Genomic DNA, 23,148 nt, shown 5'->3' with positions numbered 1-23,148 from the left:
CAGGGCATCTATGAAAAACCCCACAGCTAACCTCATACTTAATGATGAAAGACTGAATAATTTCTCTCTAAGATCAGAAGCAAGACAAGGGTATCCACTGTCACCACTTCTATTCAACATTGTACTGGAGGTTTCAGCTAGGGCAATTAAGCAAGAGGAAGAAATAAAAGGAAACCAGATTAGAAAGGAAGATGTAAAACTATCTCTGTTTGCAGATGGCATGATCTTGTACATAGAAAATCCTAAGGAATCCACAAATGCAAAAAGCAAAGGCAAAAAACTATTAGAACTTTAAAATGAGTTAAGCAAGGTTGTAGGATACAAGATCAATATACAATAATCAATTGTATTTCTATACATTAGCAATAAATAATCTGAAAATAAAATTAAGAAAACAATTCCACTTACAATGGCAAAAAAAGGATAAAATACTTAAGGATACATTTAACAAAAGAAGTACAAGACTTGAATATTAAAAACTATAAAATGCCATTGAAAATTAAAGACCTAAGTAAATTGAAAGAAATCCCATGATTATAAGTTGAAAGCCATAATATTATTACGATGGCGATACCACCCAAATTAATCTACATATTCAATGCAATCTCTACCAAAATTCCAGCTGCCTTTTCCATAGAAATTGACGAACTGATGTTACTATTTAGATGGAAATGCAAGAGATCTAGAAGAGCCAAAACTCTTGGAAAAGAAGAACAGAGGACTTCCCTGGCTGTCCAGTGGTTGAGGCTCCGCACTTCCAGTGCAGAGGGCTCAGATTTGATCCCTGGTCGGGGAACTAAGATCCCACATGCTGTGCAGCACGGCCAAAAGAAAAAAGAAAAAGAAGAACAAAGTTGGAGGACTGACATTTCCCGATTTCAAAACTTACTACAAAGCTAAAATAATCAGGACAGAGTGGCACTAGTATAAGAAGAGACATACAGATCAATGAAATCGAATTAAGAGTCCAGAAATTAACCTTTACATTTTGTTCAACTGATTTTCAACAAGGGTCCCAAGACAATTCAGTGGACAAAGGACAATCTTTTCCACAAATTGTGCCGGGACACATGTAAGAATGAAGCTGGAACCCTACTTTATACCATCTACAAAAATTAACTCAAAATGGATCAAAGGTCTCAACATAAGAGCTAAAACTGTAAAATTCTTAGAAGAAAACATAAGCATAAATCTTCATGACCCTGGACTAGGCAATGGTTTCTTAGAAATGACATGAAAGTAAAAGCTAAAGTGACAGGGCTTCCCTGGTGGCGCAGTGGTTGAGAGTCCGCCTGCCGATGCAGGGGACACGGGTTCGTGCCCTGGTCCGGGAGGATCCCACTTGTCGCGGAGCGGCTGGGCCTGTGGGCCATGGCCGCTGAGCCTGCGCGTCCGGGGCCTGTGCTCCGCGGTGGGAGGGGCCACAGCGGTGAGAGGCCCGCGTATCGCAAAAAAAAAAAAAAAAAAAAAAGATAGCCAGTAACAAGTATTGGCAAGGATGGGGAGAAATTAGAACCCTTATCATTGCTGGTAGCAAAGTAAAATGATGCAGACACTTTGGAAAACAGTTGAGCAGTTCCTCAAAAAGTTAAACGTAGAGTTACCATGTGACCTAGTAATTCCACTCCTAAGTATATACTGAAGAGAATTGAAACACATGTTCACACAAAAACATGTACACGAATGTTCACAGCAGCATTACTCATAATAACCAAAAAGTGGAAACAACCCAAATGTCCATCAACTGATGATGGGATAAACAAAATGTGGTCTATCCATACAATGGAATATAATTCAGCCATAAAAAGGAATGAAATATTGATACATGCATGCTACAACATAGGTGAAACTTGAAAACATTATGCTAAACTAAGGAGCCCCAATGACCACATATATTTCATTTGTATGGAGTGTCCCGAATAGACAAATCCATAGAGACAGGAGGTAGACTAGTGCTTGCCAGAGGTAGGAGGGAAAGGAAAGGTGGGAGCAGGGGTGTGGTTGTTAATAGGTACGGGCTTCTTTCCGGGGTAATGAAAATGGTCTGGAATTAGATACTGTTGGTGGTTTTACAATTCTGTCAATATACTAAAAGCCACTGAGTTGTACACTTTAGAAGGATGAGTTTTATGATGTGTGAATTATATCTTTATAAAGCTGCAGATTTTTTTTAAGCTGCAGATTTTAAAAGGGATAAATACCATGTAATACCATTTATGTAAAATTTTAAAAACATACAGGAACTGTCAATTGTTTAAAGTTACATACAAATGCAGTGAAAGTATAACAACATGCACGAGAGTGAAAGACCAAATTCAGGACTGTGGTTCTCTCTAAGGAGAGAAGGAAGGGAAGGGATGTGTTTGTTATGTTTTATATATATATATATTTTTTTTCTGAGACACATCTGAGCAATTACGGGAAAATGTTAACATCTTTTAAATTGGGGTTCTGGGTAGATGGATGTCGGTTATTTTATGTTCTGTACTTTTTAATGTTTAGAAGCATTAATGATTGTAAGTTTTAGGGGGCAAATGAACCCTTCTATTTCCTAAGCCTGTAGCAGGTTGAATGGTGGCCCCCAAAAGATATTTCCACTTGTGGATGTGACCTTATTTGAAAAACAGGTCTTTGTAGATGTAATAAAGTTAAGGATCTCAAGATGAGATTATCCTGGATGGGGGGGAGGTGCCTAAATCTGAAGACAAGCGTCCTTGTAAGAGAAGAAAAGAGAAGGCGGGGAGACGCACATAGAGGAGAAGGCCATGGGAAGACAGAGACACGTTTGTGGCCATTTGTTACAGCAGCCACTGGAAACTCATACACTGCCCGTTTCTTCCTGCTCAGCTGGCCCCTCCTTCTCCCAGGCACTGCCCCCACCGTCCCGGAAGTCCACAGCCTTTCCTCTCTCCTCAGTTTCCCTCTTGCTCAGCCAAATCATCTTCCCCGCTGCAAGTAGAAAGGAGGGGTGCCTTTGTGGCTATACCCAGTGGGGCCACATCACACGTGATCTAGGGGACCACGTTCACTGGTTTTGCTGGTGGGTTTGGAGGTCTCATCGCTCATCCCGCCAAGCTCTCTTCACCCTTCTATGGCTGCTTCCTACTTCCTCCAACCCCTGCCAATGCTCTCGGGCCCCTTCTGCTCGGCTGCTTCCTGGCCTCAGCACCCCAGAGTCTCTGACACACCCGGACACGGGAGCAGACCTCTGCTTCCAGCTGCCGGCAGCCCGAATAATGCCTTACAATTAAAACAACATGCAAGATGAAATGCGATAAGAGCAAATGATCATTTAGCTATGTTCACATATATCATCTCACTTAAATTTATAAACTAGGTTCTATTACTCTTCTTGTCTTCAGATGCTCAGAGAAGTTAAATAAGTTGCCCAAGATCATATAGCCAAGCTGAGCTGGGCTTTGAACTGGGACCTGGCTAATTGCAGACGTGCTGGGTGAGCATCCTGGCACAGCTGCTTGCTGGCTCTGTGAAATCAAACCTGTTACTGAACGTCTCTGCTGCTCCATCTCTGCATGTGTAAAAGAGGTAATAGTGGTCATTTCTGTCTCAGAAGTTTGTTGTGAGGGTTAAACGAGGTTTCTGTAGAAAGCCATCACTTGGCACCTAAGAAGTGCTTGATAAATGTCAGACAGTATTCTCAATGTCAGTGATGGCTCTAGCAAACTTTTGGTCAGCATACATTTTACTCAGTTCAACACTCTGTGGGGACATGGTTTTGTTTGGTTGGTTAATTTTTAAAAAACAATGGCTCCTTTTAATTTTATTCCGAGCCAACGTTATCTCTCCGAGTGGACCTAGATGTGCATTTCAGGTTTTCTGTTCACAGCCTGAAGTCAGGGTTGGTGCTTGTGGCTGTCTGTGCCCCTGTGCTCTGGGACTAAAGGGAAGGTTCTCAAAGGGGCTGGCTGTGAGTGGTGAGGGGCTCCGCTGTGCCACACACCTTTTGCAGCAAGCTTGCTTCCTTGCAAAGTTGAAGATCTCCCAGGCTCTAAGGACTCTGTCAGAGGGAGAATGCCTTCTTCTCTGGCTTATTTGCTCAGGGTTTAAAAGGTATTTCTGGGCTTTGGCTAAGAGGAAATTTAGCTTTCGAGCAAATCCTTGTACACTGGTTTTCTGTAAACATCTGAATGTAGTGTGTGCATCTTGGAGTCCAGTCTGCCTGGCTTTTCCCAGATTTGACGGCCAGTTAGGATGGAATGAAGTCAGCTTGATATTTGTAGAGTGACATCAGCCTTGACAAGCAGGTTCTAGATGTTACTGCTGGGGTTGTCTCCCCAGCACCGTACTGGGGACATGCAGGGAAGTAGATGAGGGTTAGTTAGCATGAGTATTGGGAAAGGATGGAGGATTAGGTGGCATGATTAAGACCTCCTTCCTGCATCACCATCCAGGAAGCTTCCCAGTGGTCCAAGGACCTCAGAGATGGGAGATTCATTTGGTCACTTCCACAAATATTTCCTGAAGACCTACTGTGTGCCAAGCCCTGCACTTGACACAGGGGACTCTACTTTTATGAAGCTTGAGTTCTGGCGTAGGTGAGTCCTTTCCCAAGGAAACCCTAGACCAGAATCTCATTATATCAAAAACCCTTCCAGTAATATCTGTATGAGTGAGGATAGTCTAGCTGCTGTAACAAACCCCCATCTCAGTGGGTACCCCAGTAACGGTTGAGGTGCACATTAAAGTCCAGTATGGCTCAGTGGGAGAGCAGTCACTCAGACATCTTCCAGTTCAGTGGTTCCACCCTCCCCTAGGGTCTCAGAATCTTCCATGGGATCCTCTGCATCTAAGCAGCAGATAGAGGCTCATGGGCTTTTTTCAGGGCCAGGCTTGGAAGTGACCCTCATCACTTACCCCACATTCCATTGGTCAGAATTCAGTGGCATGAACCTGCCTAACTGCCAGAGTTCATCTGTGTGTCTCAGAGAATGAGGACATGGGGTTTGGTGAGCACACGGCACTGCCTCTGTCACAGGATCTATGTGCCCACGACAATGTAAGGGTCCCAGAAGGAGTGTCCATGGTGCTGATGGTGAGTGTGGCCAACAAGAACGGGACACACATGCTAAGTGCCAGGCTCGCTGCTCACAACGAGGACAGAGTGTCTTCCGAGCCCAGACTGCCTGCTCTCCACCCAGCTCTTCTGGGTAATAGCCATGCCTCCTTGGGCAAGTTGCCCTGCTTCTCCAAAATGTAGTTTGCTCAGCTGGAAAACAGATGCTAATTGCAGTCCCGACGTCACAGGTTCCTGTGAAGAGCCAAGTGGGCTGGGAGTGGAGAAGCAGGTTGTAAGTCCAGTGTCTGCCACGTGGTCAACACCTTATAAATATGGGTCATGATAAGAGGAAGCTGGGCTTGACTTCCCTCAGCCACTTATGAGGTGTGTAATGACTGTGGCCAGACCACCTTGACCCCTTTGAGCTTCAGTCTCTGAATCTCCAAAACAGAGATAATAATCATCCCTGCCCCAGAAAACAGCGTCAGGATTAAAGGCATTAAGTAAAGCCTGCTTAATTTATTGCCTTATTTATTTTTAAAAAAGCTTAGCATCAGCTTGACACATAATAAGTGCTCAATGAGGATTAGCTATTATCATTATTATTGTCATTATTATTATTATTTAAGCCTTTTTACATATGTTACCTCATTTAAGCCTCACATCTACTCCCTGAGATAGAAAACAATCAGTGAGTCTGCCCAATTGTGTCTGTGAGAGATGATTATGTGCTCTGGGAATAAATGAATGAATGCAAGGAGGACTGAATGAACCACCACAATAACCTGTCTTCCGCGGCAGTAGGTGCACAGTCCCCACTTCTCAGAGCAATGGTGAAGTCTGCCAGAATGAATTAACTTTCCCACATCAATGACTCATTTGGCAGGAATAACAGCCTTGCAAACCGAATAGAGAATGGAGGGGGGAGGCCACAGGGCCGAGGGTGGGATGGGAATAGGAGCTCTGTGATGACTCAAGATAGAAGAAGCAGCTTTTCGTTCTCTCGCTCTCCCTCTCTCTTCCTTTTTAACCAAAAACATATTATCAATATATAAATGTGTACGTTTAAACTTTTGAAGTGGGGGACGTAGAGGCTCCAAGCTATCGAGTGGCTTTGGATCTCAGGAGCAAAGAAGGGGGCTTAGATACAGCGTCGTCAACCCCTTGCTGGGTGGTTGAGGGTCCAGGGATCACCATGGCTACATCGTGTGTGGCCAGGACAGGCCTCCAGCCAGTGTTCCTTCCTTATCCCAGTGGCTCTGAGTGAGTCCTGGGTCTCCTCGGACACTTGCCCTTGCCCAGCCATTCTCACACCCTGCTATTCTCACACCCTGCTCACGCCTCCTTCAGTGGCTGGGGAAGCTTTAGGGCAGAGGGACGAAAGATCAAAGACTGAGACCACAGGTCCTAGAAAAGAAGGGACTTAATTACCTTCTTCTCGTCCAAGGCGGGGTTATGAGGAGGCCTCTAGGAGCGGTTCTGCCTGTCTCCTAGAAACCAGGCCAGAGGCAGCAAGCCTAGGATAAAAGAGATTGACGACAGACACAAAAAGGAACTTTTTGATCTCTGCAGTGATGACATTCTACCTGAAACGTGGCTCGGACGGGCCACTCAAACTTTCTCCAGCTCCCAGCTGCCTGCAGTACACAATCCATTTTAGACTTGTGGTTAAGACCATGGGCTTTGGGGTCAGAGAGACCTTGGTTGCAATCAGTGCTTGGGAAATTCACTTAACTTTCCCAGCCATTACTCTGTAAAATGGTGTCTTCTTTTGCTAGGGCTGCCGTAACAAAGTACCACAAACTGGGTGGCTTAAACAACAGAAATGCGTTGTCTCACAGTTCTGGAAGCCAGAAGTTGGAAATCAAAGTGATGGCAGGTTTGCTTCCTTCTGCGGGCTGTGGAAGGAAGGATCTGTCCCAGGCCTCTCTCCCTAGTGTGTAGTTGGCCATCTCCTCCTTGTATCTCTTCCTACTGCCTTCCTTCTATGTGTGTCCAAATTTCCCCTTTTTATAAGGACACCAGTCACATTGGATAAGGTCCCACCCTAATTACATCATCTTATCTAATTACATCTTTTTAAAAAATTAATTAACTTATTTGTTTTTGGCTGCGTTGGGTCTTCGTTGTTGCACGCAGGCTTTTCTCTACTTGCAGCCAGTGGGGGCTACTCTTCCTTGCGGTGCGCGGACTTCTCACTGTGGTGGCTTCTCTTGTCGTGGAGCACAGGCTCCAGGTGCGCAGGCTTCAGTAGTTGTGGTGCATGGGCTTAGTTGCTCCACGGCATGTGGGATCTTCCTGGACCAGGGCTCGAATCCGTGTCCCCCTGAATTGGCAGGTGGATTCTTAACCACTGTGCCACCAGGGAAGTCCTAATTACATCTGCAATGACCGAAATAAGATCACATTCTGAGGTACTTGGCAGGGGGGCGGGCAGGGGAGTAGGACTTCAACATATGAATTTGGGAAGGACATAATTCAACCCATAAAAAATGGGTAGCAGGTAGAACCTATCTCATAGAGTGGCTGCAAAGAGTGAATGAGATTATGCATGTGAAGTGCTTAGCCCAGAGCCTGGGGGGTTGTAAGTGTCCCCCAAAAATGTGACCTAAGATAATCATCATTATGGTCGTGGACACTCTTGGTCACTTGCCCAATGACCCCTTCTGTTTTCTTTCTTGATAAATTCCCCTGATGTTGTTCAGATAGCAGTCGGTCCAGGCCCAGTAATGGGTCATGTCTAAATTAGAAAAAAAAAAAAAAAGGCAGTGTTTCTCTTTGCCAGTAATTTGTTTAGAGGTAGGCAGGTGACCTAGTTCTGCCCAAATAGATATAACAAGAAGTCTTCTATGGGAGTGGTCTTGGAAAGATTTTCTTTCCCAAAGGAAAAAGAATTGCCTAAGAATAGCACATGTAAAAACTCAGTGAATACCTATCAAATGAATGACTAAAAGAGGCTTTAATAAATAACAGAAACCCAATACAAAATGAGTTAAGTAGTAAACAGTATTTATTAGATTATACAACTAAAAATTCCCCAGGGAAAGTTTCAGGCAAGGCTGGATCTAGGGGCTCACACAGTGTCATCAGGCCTGGAATATCTATCTCATGGTGCTAATATTATTTCATTCTCAAGTAGATCCTCTTCACAAGGTAGTCTTTGGCAGCTCCCAACTCTGAGACCAATGGACAGAGCATCTCTTCCCCCTCTGATCTTATAATAGTGCCAGGATTAATCCTAACCCTCACACTAAATCACATGGACAGCCCTGAACTAATCATTGTAGCTGGGGGAATGCAATGCTCTGGTTGATTAGAGCATGTCTACCCTGTCTTAGTTATCTATTACTACATAACAAATGACCCCCAAACTTAGCAATTTAAAACAGCCCACATTTATTATCTCATAGTTTCCATGGGTCAGGAACCTGGGCACAGCTCAGCTGGGTCCTCTGCTTCACATTATCTCACAAGGCTGCTATGAAGGTGTCAGCCCTGGGTCCACAGTCTCATCTGAAGGCTCAACTGGGAAAGGATCCACTTCCAAACTTACTCAGTGGTTGTTGTCAGGGCTCAGTCTTTTATAGGATGTTGGACTGAGGGCCTCAGACTTTCACTGACTGTTGCCTTGGCTGGAGGTTGCCCTTAGTTCCTCACCACACGGTGGCTTATTCATCAAAGCATGCAATCTGAGAGGGAACTAGAGATCGACTGCTAGCATCACAGAAATCACAACCGTTTGTAACTTAATCACAGACATGACATCCATTACTTTCACTGTATTCTATTGATTAGAAGCCAGTCATTAGGTTCAGCCGACACTCAGGAGGAGGGGATCATACAAAGGTGTGAACACCAAGAGACAGGGACCATGGGGTGGGGGGCAAGGGGGGATCTTGGAAGTCTGTCTACCACACACCTGTACAAGCCAGAGGTGAAATCAGTTCCTCCTGAACTATGGGGCTGGAGAGTGGAGGGAGTAATCCCCCCAAGGAATATTGGGGTGCTTTTACCAGAAGAAGGGAGAAGGGGTCCAAGATGGACACAACAGCAAAGGCCTCTGCAAAGCAACTGAGGACATGTGTGGTGAACACCAAGATCAGGATAAGCGTTATCTACCTGGCTTGTTTCTGAAAGGTTGTACCGTTTACCCTGAATGAAAAATGTCTGGCTCACCACATCCTCATCAGCATTGACCACTACTGGGTTTTCTTTTTCCCCCTTAACTTTGCTAGCTTGAAAGTCTAGGGACTTCCCTGGTGGTCCAGTGGTTAAGACTTCACCTTCCAATGCAAGGGGTGTGGGTTCGATCCCTGGTTGGGGAGCTAAGATCCCACATGCCTTGCGGCCAAAAAACCGGAACATAAAACGGAAGCAGTATTGTAACAAATTCAATAAAGACTTTAAAAATGGTCCGCATCGGGTTTCCCTGGTGGCGCAGGGGTTGAGAGTCCGCCTGCCGCTGCAGGGGGCACGGGTTCGTGCCCCGGCCCGGGAAGATCCCACATGCCGCAGAGCGGCTAGGCCTGTGAGCCGTGGCCGCTGGGCCTGCGCGTCCGGAGCCTGTGCTCCGCAACAGGAGAGGCCACAACAGTGAGAGGCCTGCGTACCCCCCGCAAAAAAAAAAAAAAAAAAAAAAAAGGTCTGCATCAAAAGAAAAAATCTTAAAAACAAACAAAAAAAAATCTATACAAATGATTTCCAAGTGTTGTTTGAGGTTGCCTCTCTTGAATAATAGTTGTTGAATTGCCCTCCAGATTTGTTAAATACCTGCACTTCCTCTCTCACTTTTCCTCAACCATTTAGTATAGGGTTGCCTCCGAAGCCCCAACAAGATTATAAAATTCCCAGGAGCAAGCATCTGGTCTCTCCAAGGGCACCCAAGCCAAGGTCTCTGCCCTCCTAGACACAGAACAAATGATATTTACCAACCGATGAGTTTCAGGCTTTTCTGATATTTGCTGAGCTCATGATTCTTTCACAAGAGGGACCTTGAATCTACATAAAAATACATGTGTAACTGAAAGAAGCAACAAACTGTGCGGGGTCCACAGAGTTCAGAAGAACTGCAGTTGCAGTCTGCGATTAATAACATTAATTTAGGGCTTCCCTGGTGGCGCAGTGGTTGAGAGTCCGCCTGCTGATGTAGGGGACACGGGTTCGTGCCCCGGTCTGGGAAGATCCCACATGCCATGGAGCGGCTAGGCCCGTGAGCCATGGCTGCTGAGCCAGCACGTCTGGAGCCTGTGCTCCGTGACGGGAGAGGCGACAATAGTGAGGGGCCCACGTACCGCAAAAAATAAATAACATTAATTTAACACCACACCTCATCATTTGAAGATAGTGGGTGGGAATTTTGTTTTGTTCTTGGGATAAAGGAAAGATTAATTTTTAAGGCTTCTTTAAGTAACCCTCAAAGAGACGCTAGAGATGAAATTACCTTTAATTGGCCAACTTAGTACTAGTTCTTGAAGGCTCAGGTGAGTGGAATGTGATTTCAGTCTGTTGAAAACTTGACCTTGTCATTTTTTGTCACTTTCTCTCCCTCCTTTCCAGGCCAAGGATTTACCTACCACTCTTCTCTCTGAATCAGAGACCTTCTGCATGGCTGGCATCTCCAACCACCTTCAGATTTTACTCACCAAACACAAGGCAGTACCTGGAGGTTGGGGTAGGTTGGAAAGGAGTGAGCTTCTGGATTTTTTTCCTATCTTCAGTAGACATGAAGGTGTATCAGTGCAGTGGAAATGGCATGAACTGGGATCTTATCCCAGCCCCATCACTTTCTAGAAGTTGACCTTGGGCAAATCACTTAGCATCTCTGAGCCTCAACTGCTTCATCTGTTCAAAGGGGATGATTAGTACCTACCACAAAGGTTGTGATCAGTGGTATGCAGGTAAAATTTCGATAACTGACTTCCCAGAGGAAACCCCTGATTTGCAGCATTTGCCAATTACAATGGTGTAAATAATTCCACCATGGCCAGTTTCAAGCTCCCAAAATGAAGTCACTGAATACAGAGTTGGGAAAAGATGTGTAGATGTACAATAGCAAATACCATATAGTATTTTCACCATACAGACATAATAGACATAAAAAAATCTCAAGAGCATAGATAATAGAATAATGCAGTCAGTTCATTAAGTGAGGAGTTTTGAATACTTATTTCCTTTGTTTTTAATAGAATTTATTTAATTGTAAATTTATATAATTTCTTTTTAAAAATGATAGCTGTGCTTCTCTGCTCTCTCAGAGTCTATACCCTAGGGGACATGGGGACCCAAGGCTGAGAGAGGGGGAGAAGTCTGCAGGTAACCGAAGTACAGGATGGCTTATTGGGAAATTTAGGACCCAGAATGTGAAGTCGAACAGAATTGTTTTCAAACCCTGCCTCACTGGGTGGGTGACCTTGGGCAAGTAGCTCATTCTCTCTAAAATAATCCTGTCGCATAAAATAATTATTTTACGCTCATCTGTAAAATAATCCTCTTCTCTTGGGGTTACTGCCAGGTCTAAATGAGGTAACGTAGGAAAGCTTTTAGCACAGTGCCTGGCACATAGTAACAGCTCAATAAACTTTAGATGCGCTCATTAAGAATGCGATAATTCTGCTAATGGAAAAGTGTGAACTTCACATCAGGAGCCTGACAGAGGGACAGATCAAGGAGCTGGGTTCAAGCCAGGCGTGAGCAAGCAGGCAAGGGCTGTAGTTTGAGCTGGAAGATTGGGAGGGGGTTGCCTTGGGCTAATGGGCAGCCACACCCTTAAAAGAAAAAAATACCCAGATAGGAACTTGGAGGCTGCCCCTTGCTTTGGATGTTCTCTGTCTGGGAACAAGGGTCAGGAGGGCAAATCAATGAGTTTAAAAAGTAAGAGCAGGTAAACGATGTGAGGCCCTGTCTGCCTTCCTCACCGGGTGGGCGGCAGTTGTGGGGCCTGGCAGCCCACCGCCGTCAGCCTGGAGAATTGTGAACTCATGGTGGTGAGGACAGGAGCTTCCACCACCGGCAGGGCATCAGCCAGAGCTGAACTTGAGAAAAGATCTGTCGCTCGGATAAGGAACAGATTGCGCTGCTCAACCCAACCTGTCCTTGTCGCCAGTGACCCAGCCCAATGTCCCCTCTGGCTCAGAAATGCCAGGACACTGGGAGGTGACCAGCTCACATCCGCAGAGCTAAAACTGGGGTACCTGGGACTCTCTCTCCAGAGCTCCCCTACCTGGAGATGGTCTGGGCGGTGCCCACAGGAACTTCGTGGCTCCTGTCCAGACAGGAGGAATTGGCTGGCAAGTGTGACTCCCTGCAAAGGGCTGTGAAGATTCCTAAAGAGCTGTGTGCACCAGCTGCCTCGCCCTTCCAGTCTGAGCCTGGGTTTTTCTTAAACAAGAAATTAGCAGTTATCGTTCACTCTGAAGCTACACCCAACCGGCTCGTCCACTTGGCTGGCCACCTCTGATCTGCCAACAGATGCAGCCATTGCTCACGTGGCTACCCCCCAACTTCCTCTTTCCGAGCTGCAAATACGGTAACAATAGCTTGAACCAAGTGCCACGCATTTCTTGGGTCAACTCATTTAATCCCCACCACACCCGATGAGGTAGGTTTTAATCTATTATCCCCATTTTATAGATGAGAAAACTGAGCATCCAGCTAGTAAGCGGCTACAGCCAGGATTTACACCCAGATCTGTGTGGCTCCACAGCCCACTTGCTGCCAGTAGCCCAGAATGCCCTCTGTTCCTCTGATAAGTTACGCCCAGGGCAGGCCAGGACTGGGGTGAGGCAAGCAAAATATAAGGAGACGCTCACTCTCAGGTTCATGCCAGCCGGGACTGGGCCCTGGCACGACCCCGAGAGCAAGTGCCTCCTTGAATTCTAGGTCCTGGGCACCTGCCCCAGCCCTGCCTCTAGGTAAATACCCAGGTTTAGTAGCAAGGTCAGGGCAGCTCCTGGACAGGAAGACCAGCTGTGACCAGAATTTCTTTCTCTCACAATTACACTGGTGGAATTTTCAGACCCCACCCCTGCTCCCGCCCCCGCCCCCGCCTAGGGACTCCAGCCTAGGAAAGGATCCCTGAGATCCCATCTCTCAGACCCCTCAGCACAGCTACCTTGACAGCCTGTTAGCTGGGGGCAAAGGAAGCCAGCGCTTGCCTTCCCTTCCATCTTTCACAACGTCTGTCCCCTGCAGAAATGTCCCTCCTGGGTGAACTCAGCAGTACAGGCTCAGGCACCAGAGTTAGACCTGGCTTTGAATCCTGCCTTCACTTCCAACCAGCTGTGTGATTTTGGACAAAGGACTTTCCCCTCTCTGTGCCTCGATTTCCCCATCCGTAAAATAGGACGAATGATGCATGATTGGCAGGGTGTATTAGTTTCCTGTGGCTGCTGTAACAAGTTACCACCGACTGGGTGGGTGAAAACAGCAATTTTTACTGTCTCGCAGTTCCGGAGGCCAGAAGCTGAAAATCAAGGTCTGAGCAGGGCCGCACTCCCTCTCAAGGCTCTAGGGGAGGATCCTTCCTTGCTTCTTCCACCTTCTTGTGGCCCCAGGCGTTCTTTGGCTTGTGGAGCATCACTCCAGTCTCCACCTCTGTCTTCACAGGGCCTTCTTCCTTGTGTCTGTCCTCTTCTGTCTCTTATAAGGATATTCTCATTGGATATAGGGCCCAACCTAATCCACTGTGGTCTCATCTCAATTCTAGCTTAACTGTGTCTGCAAAGACCCTATTTCCAATGAAGGTCACATTCTGAGGTTCTGGGTAGAAATGGATTTGGGGGGGACACTAGTCAACCCTACTGTACAGAAATGGGCCTGACCCTCAGCCCTCAAGCAGCCTTCCCCTCTGCTCTCTCCTACCCCAGTTGGAGGCTGTGATGTTCAATTTCCTGGGTCAACTTGATGAAGCCACAGGGTGCCCAGTTATTTGGTTAAACATTTTCTGGGTACGTCTATGAGGGTGTTTAAGGATGAGATTAGCATCTGGATGGGTAGACTGAGTAAAGCAGATGGCCCTCCCACATTCAATCCCTTGAGGGCCTGAATAGAACAAAAAGGTGAAAAAGAGAATTCACTCTCTGCCTGATGATTTTTGAGCTGGGAGGCAGTCTTTTCCTGCCCTCAGACTGAAACTTACACCACTGGCTCTCCCGGGTCTCCAGCTTACAGACAGCAGACTGTGGGACTGCTCAGCCCCTATAATTGTGCAAGCCAATTTCTTATAATAAATCTCTTTCTCTCCCTCTCCCTCTCAATAGATAGGTAGATAGACAGATAGGTAGATATAGATATAGATAGATGTATAGGTATATGTGACATCTGTATCATATATATATTTACAGTTGTCCCTTGGTATTCGTGGGGGATTGGTTGCAGAGCCCCAGCGGATACCAAAATTCAAAGATGTGAGTTTCCTGGTGGCCTAGTGGTTAGGACTCTGTGCTTTCACTGCCGTGGCCCTGGTTCAATCCCTGTTTGGGGAACTGAGATCCCACAAGCTGCGGTGTGGCCAAAAACAAACAAACAAACAAATGAAACAACAAAAAAAAGATGCTCAAGTCCCTTACATAAAATGGCATAGCAAGAGAATACAGCCAGCCCCCTGTATCCGCAGATGAGAAGCCCACAGATGAGGAGGGCCGACTGTACGTCTAAATATATATATGGATTTATCTATATCGTATCTATCCTACATGTAGGATATCTATCTCATATCTATATCTCTACATACAGAACTATCTATATAGATACAATTATAGAGAAACGCCTGTCTCCATATGGATAGCTCTGTTTGTTTCTCTGGAGAACCCTAAGACAGAGGCTTTTCTTTCCCCCATGGAAAGAGAAAGGATGCTTCCAAGAGCCCTGTACTTGGACGGGTGGCAGACGTTCCCTGTGCGGGCAGCCAGTTCCCTCCTCATCCCAGCTTTCCTCTCTGGTTTCTGAGTAAGTGTGGAGGAGGGTGAATCCAGGCCAGATCCTCCCCTCATCTGAACTGTACTTTCCATGGAAATGAACTTTCCCAAGGAGGCTCGCTGCCCCCTGCTATTCTTCGCCCAGAGGCTGAGTTGACACCCATGTGAGTCAGAACAGGAACACCCTCGCGAGGTCCCGGCTTGTGGAGTGTCACATCCAGTTGTCACAGGCCCGTCGGGGAAGCATGACGATGGCAGTTTGCAGGGGGAGAGCTGCGGGTCAGAGGAGTCCAGTAAGGAGCCCAGGGGCACACAGCTTTTATTTCCGGGGTGCGGGGTGTGGTTTGAAAGTTACGATGATTGCACTCCACCCCAGCCCTGAGCCCAGGCTGTTCGAGATGAGACACGCTTTGCGCCGGGCTGGGCACGATGATTTGCGTCCACCTGCTTCATCCTCATAGCCGCCTTGCGAGGTGGCTGTCACCCTCCGCCTGCGAACAGGGCTCAGAGAGGCTCGAAGAAGGGCTCTCCTGACTCCGGGCTCCGCAGCTGTCAGCGCCAGGGTCCAGCCTGAGTCCGCGCATCCCCGAAGCCCTCCTCCTCCCTCTCCCCACCCCTTCCCAGCTCACACTTCTCTACCTTCCTGATCCTTCCCCAGGTGGGGCAGGTGAGGGAGGAGGGGCTCCCTGAGGAGGGGGCGGGCCTGCTCCTTCATCTGGTCCGCTTTCTGCAGAGAGCGAGAAAGCGCCTGGGTGTGTGAGTGTGTGAATGTGTGTGACTGGGGGTCTGTGAGCCTGAGTGTGTATGTGAGAATGTCTCCGTGTGTGAGTGTGTGTGTGTGTGTGTGTGTGTGTGGCTTGAGTGGGGGGCAGGGAAGGGACAAGGGTGGGAACAGACATTCCTGGGAGGTTGGGCCAGGGCTGGGGAGGTACCCACCTCCCCCCTCCCTCCCCTCTCTCCGCCTCTCCTCTCCTTTTCCTCCCCTGGCCCATTCCCCGAGGATTCTGTCGGGCAGCCTGGGACAAATGCAGAGAGCGAAGCTAGGGCGGGCACACCGCAGGGGGGTCAACGGGGGCTAAGCCCTCGTCAGGGGTCAGGGCCCTCGTCTCTGCCTCCCCGGGTTCCTGAACGCCGAGGATTACAGCTTCAACTTCTGCTGTTTAATCAGCTGGTAGCAATTTAACCATTACACCCCAGTGAGAGAATCCAAGACATTTCCTACAGGAGGGGGAGAGGGAAGACTAAGATGGGAGGAATGCAGGAAAGGGGGAGCGGTGGAGACACAAAACGGCTTTATTAAAAAGAAAAAGGGGGGAAGAAAAGGAACATGATCTGTAATTGTATCTCAGATTGAAATAGAGCTCCCAGGGCTGGGTGGGGAAGCAGACCCCTGGAGACGCTGGGGCGGAGGAGGCTGAAGGGTTGAAATGGGGAAGGTGGGTGCTGGTTGGGGGCAGGGGCGGGGGACACCAGAGGAGCCTGGCTGTGGGATGTGGGAAGGAGTTTTGTCTCCTGCATTGAGGGGCGGTCTCCAGACCCAAGGAAGGCCCTGCCCCTGGCAAGCCGTGCTGAGTCTGGCCCCTCTGAAACTGGAAACAGCAGAGCAGCTAAGCAAGGATTGATTCACTTTACACCACGGGTTTATCTGTAAAGTGCTTGGAAGATGAGATCGGCAGGCTAGGTGAGATTCTTTATCAAATGCATTTTCATTCTGTAAAAAAACAAAAATCTTCTCCAGCCCTCTCCCTTTTTTTCTGGGCCCCAGTGTGCCTTAAATGCTCACACCTGAGCCCAGGTGGCCCTGTTGTCAGCTACTGCACTTGGCCCCCAAGCCAGGTGGGAGGGAGCCTCCTCTGTGTGGCTTGATGCCGAGCACTGGGGTACATCTGTGGAAGGGGACTTGGAAGAAAGCCAGAATGGCATTTGGGGCATAGAAAGGGCACCACTTTGAAGCCTGGGGTTCCAGGTTTGAACCCCAAGGCTGTCCTTGGCTGGCTGAGTTAACCGGGGCAAGTTGCTAAGCCTCTCTGAACTTCGGGTCTTTACTTTGATTTACAGAGGCCACCATACTTTTTCTACAAAGGATTGGACAGTAAATATCTTTGCAGGCCATGCAGTTTCTGTGGCAACTATTCAACTCTGTCTCTGTAGCATGAAAGCAGCTGTGGACATACACAAATGAACAAGCATAGCTGTGTCCAATACAACTTTATTTACAAAAACAGGCAGCTGGCCCACAGGCTGTAGTTTGCTTTCCCGTAATCTAGAAAATAGAAATGGTGATGCTTCTGGGGATCCATTAATTAAACGCAGTGTGTTAGCACATTGTCAGGGTCTGAAACGCGATGTCTGATTGTCATCCAGATGGGGTGAGCAAGACAGCTGAGACTTCTCTGACCAACAGACTTTCCGCCAACTTTCCATCATTTCAGGGCAGGCACGGGCAGATGCTATGATTAAGTCAGTAAAGAAGCCACTAATGGGAGTCTAAAGGGACAAGGGCCTGGACATTAAGGAGCTGGGCTTTGCAGGGTGAATAGGAGTTTTCAGAGAGAGAGGATGTAGGGTGTTAAGGGAAAGTCACTATGTTCCCTTGAGTAGGGAAAATACGTGCATACCTAGACACAGAGGCAGGAGGGTCCAGGATGGGCAGTGGGTGTGGGAGAGAAAGGGGAGGGAGAAAGGCAGGTCTCAAATATCAGGCCCCTCCCCATGCCCTACCTTGGGATTGTTCCAGGCTAGAGCCAGTGTTCAAGGCCCGACAACAAAAGGGCTTCTCAGCTCTGCCCACTGACCTTCCCTCTCCATTTCTTCTGTAATGCCTTACAGCCCCAAGTGACGCTCCACTCCTTCCATCCAAAGGAGCCTACAGGGCATTGTGCTAAAAAGCATGGACATTGGAGTAACGCTGATGTGGTTTCAAATGTCCCATTGAACATTTGCTTGCTGTGTGGTCTTTGGTAAATGTCTTCACCTCTCCAGATCTCCATTTCCTCATCTGCAAAATAGGGGCTATGATCTCACTTACCCAGCAGGTGTCCTGCTGGGGGGTTACATGGGATGAGGAAGGACAGTGTTTCCTGGCACATAGTAAGCACTTAATAAACAGAAGCCATTATTAGTATTACCATGATTACTGTAATATTTTATAATTATACAATATTTTATAATGCAAATATACTGCTTTATAATTATAATATATTACCATTATTATTATTATACCTCTTGTGCTCCTCAGCCCCCACTGCCAAAGGGTCTAAATGAGCATGGGGACACGTTGGTGCCCAAGACTGGGAGGTCTGGGTTGTGGCCTCAGCCCTTCACTCTGCCACAGGACATGGATTTTGAGCACTTCAAAAGCATCCGGTGGGACTCCCTCATTATTAGTTCAGGGAACCAGGAGACTATGTAGTAGGTGTAGAACACACATCGCTTCCTCCATCAATTACAGCACTTCTGCACAATATACTTTCTCAGCTCCATTTTCCAGATGAGGAAACTGAGGTTTAGTGAGGGCTTAAGTGACTTCCTCAGATTCAAATGACTGTTATAGCATTGGCAGAGCTGGGGTTTGAAACTAAGAAGAGGGCATTCCAGGGCTTCCCTGGTGGCACAGTGGTTGAGAGTCCACCTGCCAATGCAGGGGACACGGGTTCGTGCCCCGGTCCGGGAAGATGCCGCGGAGCAGCTGGGCCTGTGGGCCATGGCCGCTGAGCCTGCGTGTCCGGAGCCTGTGCTCCGCAACGGGAGAGACCACAACAGTGAGAGGCCCGCGTACCGCAAAAAAAAAAAAAAAAAAAAAAAGAAGAGGGCATTCCAAACTCTGGGCTCTTTCTATGTCACACCAAGAGCTCCTCCACCTGCTAAGAACCTGCCTATTCAAGCATCAAACCTGCCATCTTGGTAGGGTGACCAGCCATCCTGCTTTGTCCAAAACTGAGGGGGTTCCCGGGTGCCAGACTTTCAGGGCTAAACGGAGCAGAAGTTTTAGGTGAACACAGCTTCCCCCTACCTCTTGGTGCTATGGACACCAGGCCCGTAAGCCATTGGCCTCCCCAGTCTGCCTTCAAGTGTGTCTGCTTCCTGCCCTGTATTCGGACCCTCTTTCCTCTGTGCTGTGCTGTGTGTGGGTAGAGCCTCCAATGGCTGCCACCGTGAATCCCTGTCGATTTTCCAAAGTGAACTTTTGTGAAATCACTAAAGGGCACAACATCCTAAAATTAAAGCATTAGTTAAAATACATAAAACATGAAACAGCAAAAGCAATGGAAACAGCTGAAATAGTATAATAAAACATGTCATTACAGCAGATTAGGATGAAAAATAGTTCTTGCATTATGCCCCGAAGGTTGGCAAACTGGGACTTCGTAAATATGTCAAGAAATGTACACACAAACGCACACACAGAGATATTTATATAAGAAATCTCAGAAGCAGTGGAAACAGCTGAAATGGTAGAATGATGTGCATTTCGAGTACATAGTGTGCGTTCTTGCCCCGGTTTATATAACACGATCAGGTACATATTGGGGAGGTGGGGTGCAGAGATTCTGGACTCTGCAGAGTGTCACCGGGCTCTGCAATTTTCCATCAAGAGTTCTCTGGGAAGTTAAAAGCAGTCTGTACAAGATCAGCTTTCGGACCCCCGCGCCTTTGCCTATCAGAGGTCTCCCTGGACATTTACCTCGGTGTGTGCAGCTCTCCTGCACTAGTCCCACGTGACCCCACATTCCTGCTGCTAATGGGTTCACAATCTGTTTCGCCATATGGGGGGAGGTAGAATTTCTAACGGGGAAGCCACAAGCCAGCTTCTGCCCACTATTACCCCGACCAGGATTGACTGATACTCATACTTGGGGCCTCAGGGAGGGGACATAAGCAGGGTGACCAACCATCCCTGTTTGCCCGGGACTGTCCCAGCTCTAGCACTGAAACCCCTCAGTCCCAGGCAAACTGGGATGACTGGTCCCCCTACAGTCAAGTCCCAATGCCATTGGCTCTTTCAGTGTTCAACTTCCTTCTATTACCTTTTTAAATCAAAGATGGACAAAGCCAGTGAAATCACCTCAGCCCATTCCTGAGTCATCTTTCCCCCGCTGGATGCAAAAAGGAACCTGTAACTCAGGTTATAAAAACTAGCAGGAAGACGTGAATTTTTGGCGTGCCACCAAAATCCTACTGTCCACTGCTGATCAGCAAATTAGCGAATTGCTTCTGGGTTGATCTTTCCGGTGGGTCTTAGTGTCTGTTTTATTTAACTGACGGCATCTGTCTCTGATAGCAGAGCTAGCTCTCTTGGAGTGATAAATTGCGTCCATATTTACTCTTCTTCCTAAAGCTAATTGTTGGGGGGTTGTGTTTTAAATACCTTTTTGATGTGCTAAGAGCTCCCCGTGAGGTAAATAAACAGACCGTTAGGTTTTGCCCAGAAGTGTCTGCAGAAGCACCGTCTCCTAATTCGTGGTAGTTAATGGACATTAACCTCTCCAGCTCAACCCTCATCCTATAATCATTGTCATTACTTATAATAACATTTTACACTTGTAGGTCAGCTTTTCTTTCTAAGTGCCCGAGTCTCGCCTAATGAGTAGCTTTTGAATCTAAATAATGAAGTATTTGCCCTTCTGAAGTTTCCATGTCTAGGAACAAGAACGCTCTTCCCCTGACCTTTGGCTGGAGCCTGTGCGCGAGTGCACAGACACACATATTCACACTCACGGGCACAGGCACACATGCGTACGTGCACTGGAACACACATGCGCACGCACATACAAACACACACACACCCTCTGAGTTACCAACGGGAACTAATACCACTTGTCATTTCCTTATCTTCAACATGCAAATAATCATGATAGCCACCATTGCTGGAGCGCTTCGGCCCAGTTGCTGCGCTAAAGGCACTCAGCATGCGTTTCATTTTTATAGCAACACTTTGAAGTAGAGAATCAGCCCATTCTACAGACAGGGAAACTGAGGGTCCCAGAGGTGCAGTAACCTTCTCAGGTTCACACAGCTAATAAGTTACAAAGCGCCATCCCAACCCCCGTGACCGTCACCAGGGCCCACACTCTTAAGCCACCAATGACCCAGATGACCCCGGCCGACTCAGATCCTTCAGATGCCCCTGACCACTGTCCTGGGGCAAATCCCAGTGGGAGAGGAGTGCCGGGAGCCCCTGCCTCTGGGTAGCATTTTGCAGCTCCAGACCACTCGAGACAGTTTGCCCGATTACAGGGGCCAGGAATGGCGCTGACCTTTCTGGACCCAGCGTGGGGTTGGGGCAGTCTGGACCCGGAGCTGCCATCTCTCAGAGGAGGCTGAGATGGGCCTGGCTGGACCCTACTGAGCCCCGACCCAGTCCCCTGCCTCCCCTTCTGGAAGGATATAGCACTTTTCCCTCTTCCCAGCCAGGAAGGAGGAGAATGTCTGTGGTCTGTGTCACAGCTGCTACCGCAAGGGAAGGGCCTCCGAGGGACAGAAGCCCTACAGAGACAAGACTATGGCAAAGAGAAAAAGAACCAATCCTCTCAGCATCCTTTCTGCTGGCAGCTTGAAGCTATTTGAGGCGTCAAACGTCCCCCATTTGGTTTCGAGGCAAACGCCACTTGGCTGGGGAGGGGCCCCATTTTCAGCAAGTGTTTTAGCAGAATGCCAGAGACCAAAATTATATGCCTTCCCCTCACGGCTTAAAAAGCAGCCTTCAAGGGGGTTTTGCCCATGTATAATTCAAGAAGCGCCAAAGCTGGAAACTGCAAACTCGGTTAGATTTTCCTTCCCCGGGCGGATCTTCGTCTCAAGCCACAATTGTTTAAAATTGCAGTGTCGCGTGCGTGGAAGGGAATGGCTCTGACCCCTTGTTCAGGTGACACTTGTCAGGACCTCCTCATTGAGGAGGCTACAAGAGGACACACAGCGGAAAACCTGAGTGGCTTTGGTCTGCATCCAAAGTTCTTTTTCTCTCTTTTTCTTTGTCCTTTTGAAGAACACAGAAGCATGAAGCAAATAGCAGCCCGGTCTGCTGGAGTTTGGTACTCGGTGTCTCAGAGGCCCTGAGGACATCTTGCTGCTTGGGGGTGGCAGCTTAAATGTCCAGAGACTCTCAAACGACCAACTTGAGCATGTCACCCAGCTCCCACCCAAATTAGCAGGCAACCAAGAGGCCAGGACACTGGGGTCCTCCTGCAGGTTGCTTCCACAGTATGGGCCTCGCAGGAGCTGGCTCTGAATATAATCATAGTTTCCATAACTGAGGGACACGATCACTCAGGGTTGGCAGCCCTCCAGATTATCTCACTTCCTGGGGCATGACAGCAGGGCAGACTCCAGAATCAGGGGATCTGGATTCAAATCTGCCCTGCTACTCAGTGGCTGTGTGACCTTGAGCAAGTTGCTCAGCCTCTCTGGGCCTTCTTTTCATCATCTATAAGATGGAGCTAATAATGTCTGCCTTGTGACGTTGTGAAGATTAAATTAAGTGCTTGCCTGTAGTGCCCAGCTCTGACCTCTCCAACGGGCACAGCAAGCACAGTGCCACGGCCATGGTACTTTCAGGAGCCCCCCCCCCCACCAAATACTTTGCTTCTTGAAATAAGCAAGATGCATACCTTGAGTGCGTTGGAATAAAGGTGAATATAATTGAAGCGGATTGCATTCATCTTTATAACTATGCAGGGGTAAAAAATAATTTTTAGTATTTTTAACGGGGAAAGGAGCCCACAAAAATCAAGATGTGGCCCTGTTGAGCCCCACCGAGCACATTATAATCATCTCCTGTAAACCTCACAGCCCACGGTGGCAAATGTTGTGAGCCGCATTCTAGAGGTAAAGAGTGTGGGACTCAGAGAGGTTTGGTGACTGTCAAGGCCACACTTCTGATAAGCCCCGTTCTCTTCTTCTTAAGCTCCTGCTTTAAATCAGAAGTCACCTTCATACAACAAGGAATAGAAGAGAAGGTTAGCTTGGCCCTGCCTTCGGAGGGGTCACAAGTGGAGCCTTTGCCCAAGTATCCCCCCACCAGGATCTTGGCGCCATGCACATACCACTGGCTCTATTATTCACTAAATAAATTTCTTTAAATTACTTATTGAAATTAATGTATTTTTAAAAGAAAAATGGTATATCTCTACCACGAATAGAAAGCTGGGATCGCTTGCCATAATTTTAAAAAAATACATAAGTATTAAAATTTTAAATGTTCACATGTAGACCACTTAA

At 47.6% G+C, this 23,148-nt stretch overlaps 1 protein-coding gene across 13 annotated transcripts in view; it reads left to right on the top strand.

The window, feature by feature from the left end:
* Positions 1–23,148, top strand: part of SPRING1 (SREBF pathway regulator in golgi 1) — a 337,705-nt gene that overhangs the window by 255,642 nt on the left and 58,915 nt on the right. For 7 of the 13 annotated variants that reach the window (XM_067700713.1, XM_067700712.1, XM_067700719.1 and 4 more), the window contains one exon: positions 10,574–10,688. In XM_067700713.1, coding sequence (XP_067556814.1) covers positions 10,574–10,688 — 115 coding nt within the window. Of the gene's footprint in view, positions 1–10,573; positions 10,689–12,119; positions 12,138–12,225; positions 12,506–21,341; positions 21,514–23,148 lie in introns of those variants that run through there. The other 6 variants (XM_067700714.1, XM_067700715.1, XM_067700717.1 and 3 more) reach the window with 6 other exon arrangements.

The sequence above is a fragment of the Pseudorca crassidens genome, chromosome 12, assembly GCF_039906515.1.
Source record: "Pseudorca crassidens isolate mPseCra1 chromosome 12, mPseCra1.hap1, whole genome shotgun sequence".
NCBI lineage: Eukaryota > Metazoa > Chordata > Mammalia > Artiodactyla > Delphinidae > Pseudorca > Pseudorca crassidens.
The sequence above is the reverse complement of the archived record's forward strand: the minus strand, read 5'-3'. Positions and strand labels throughout refer to the sequence as shown.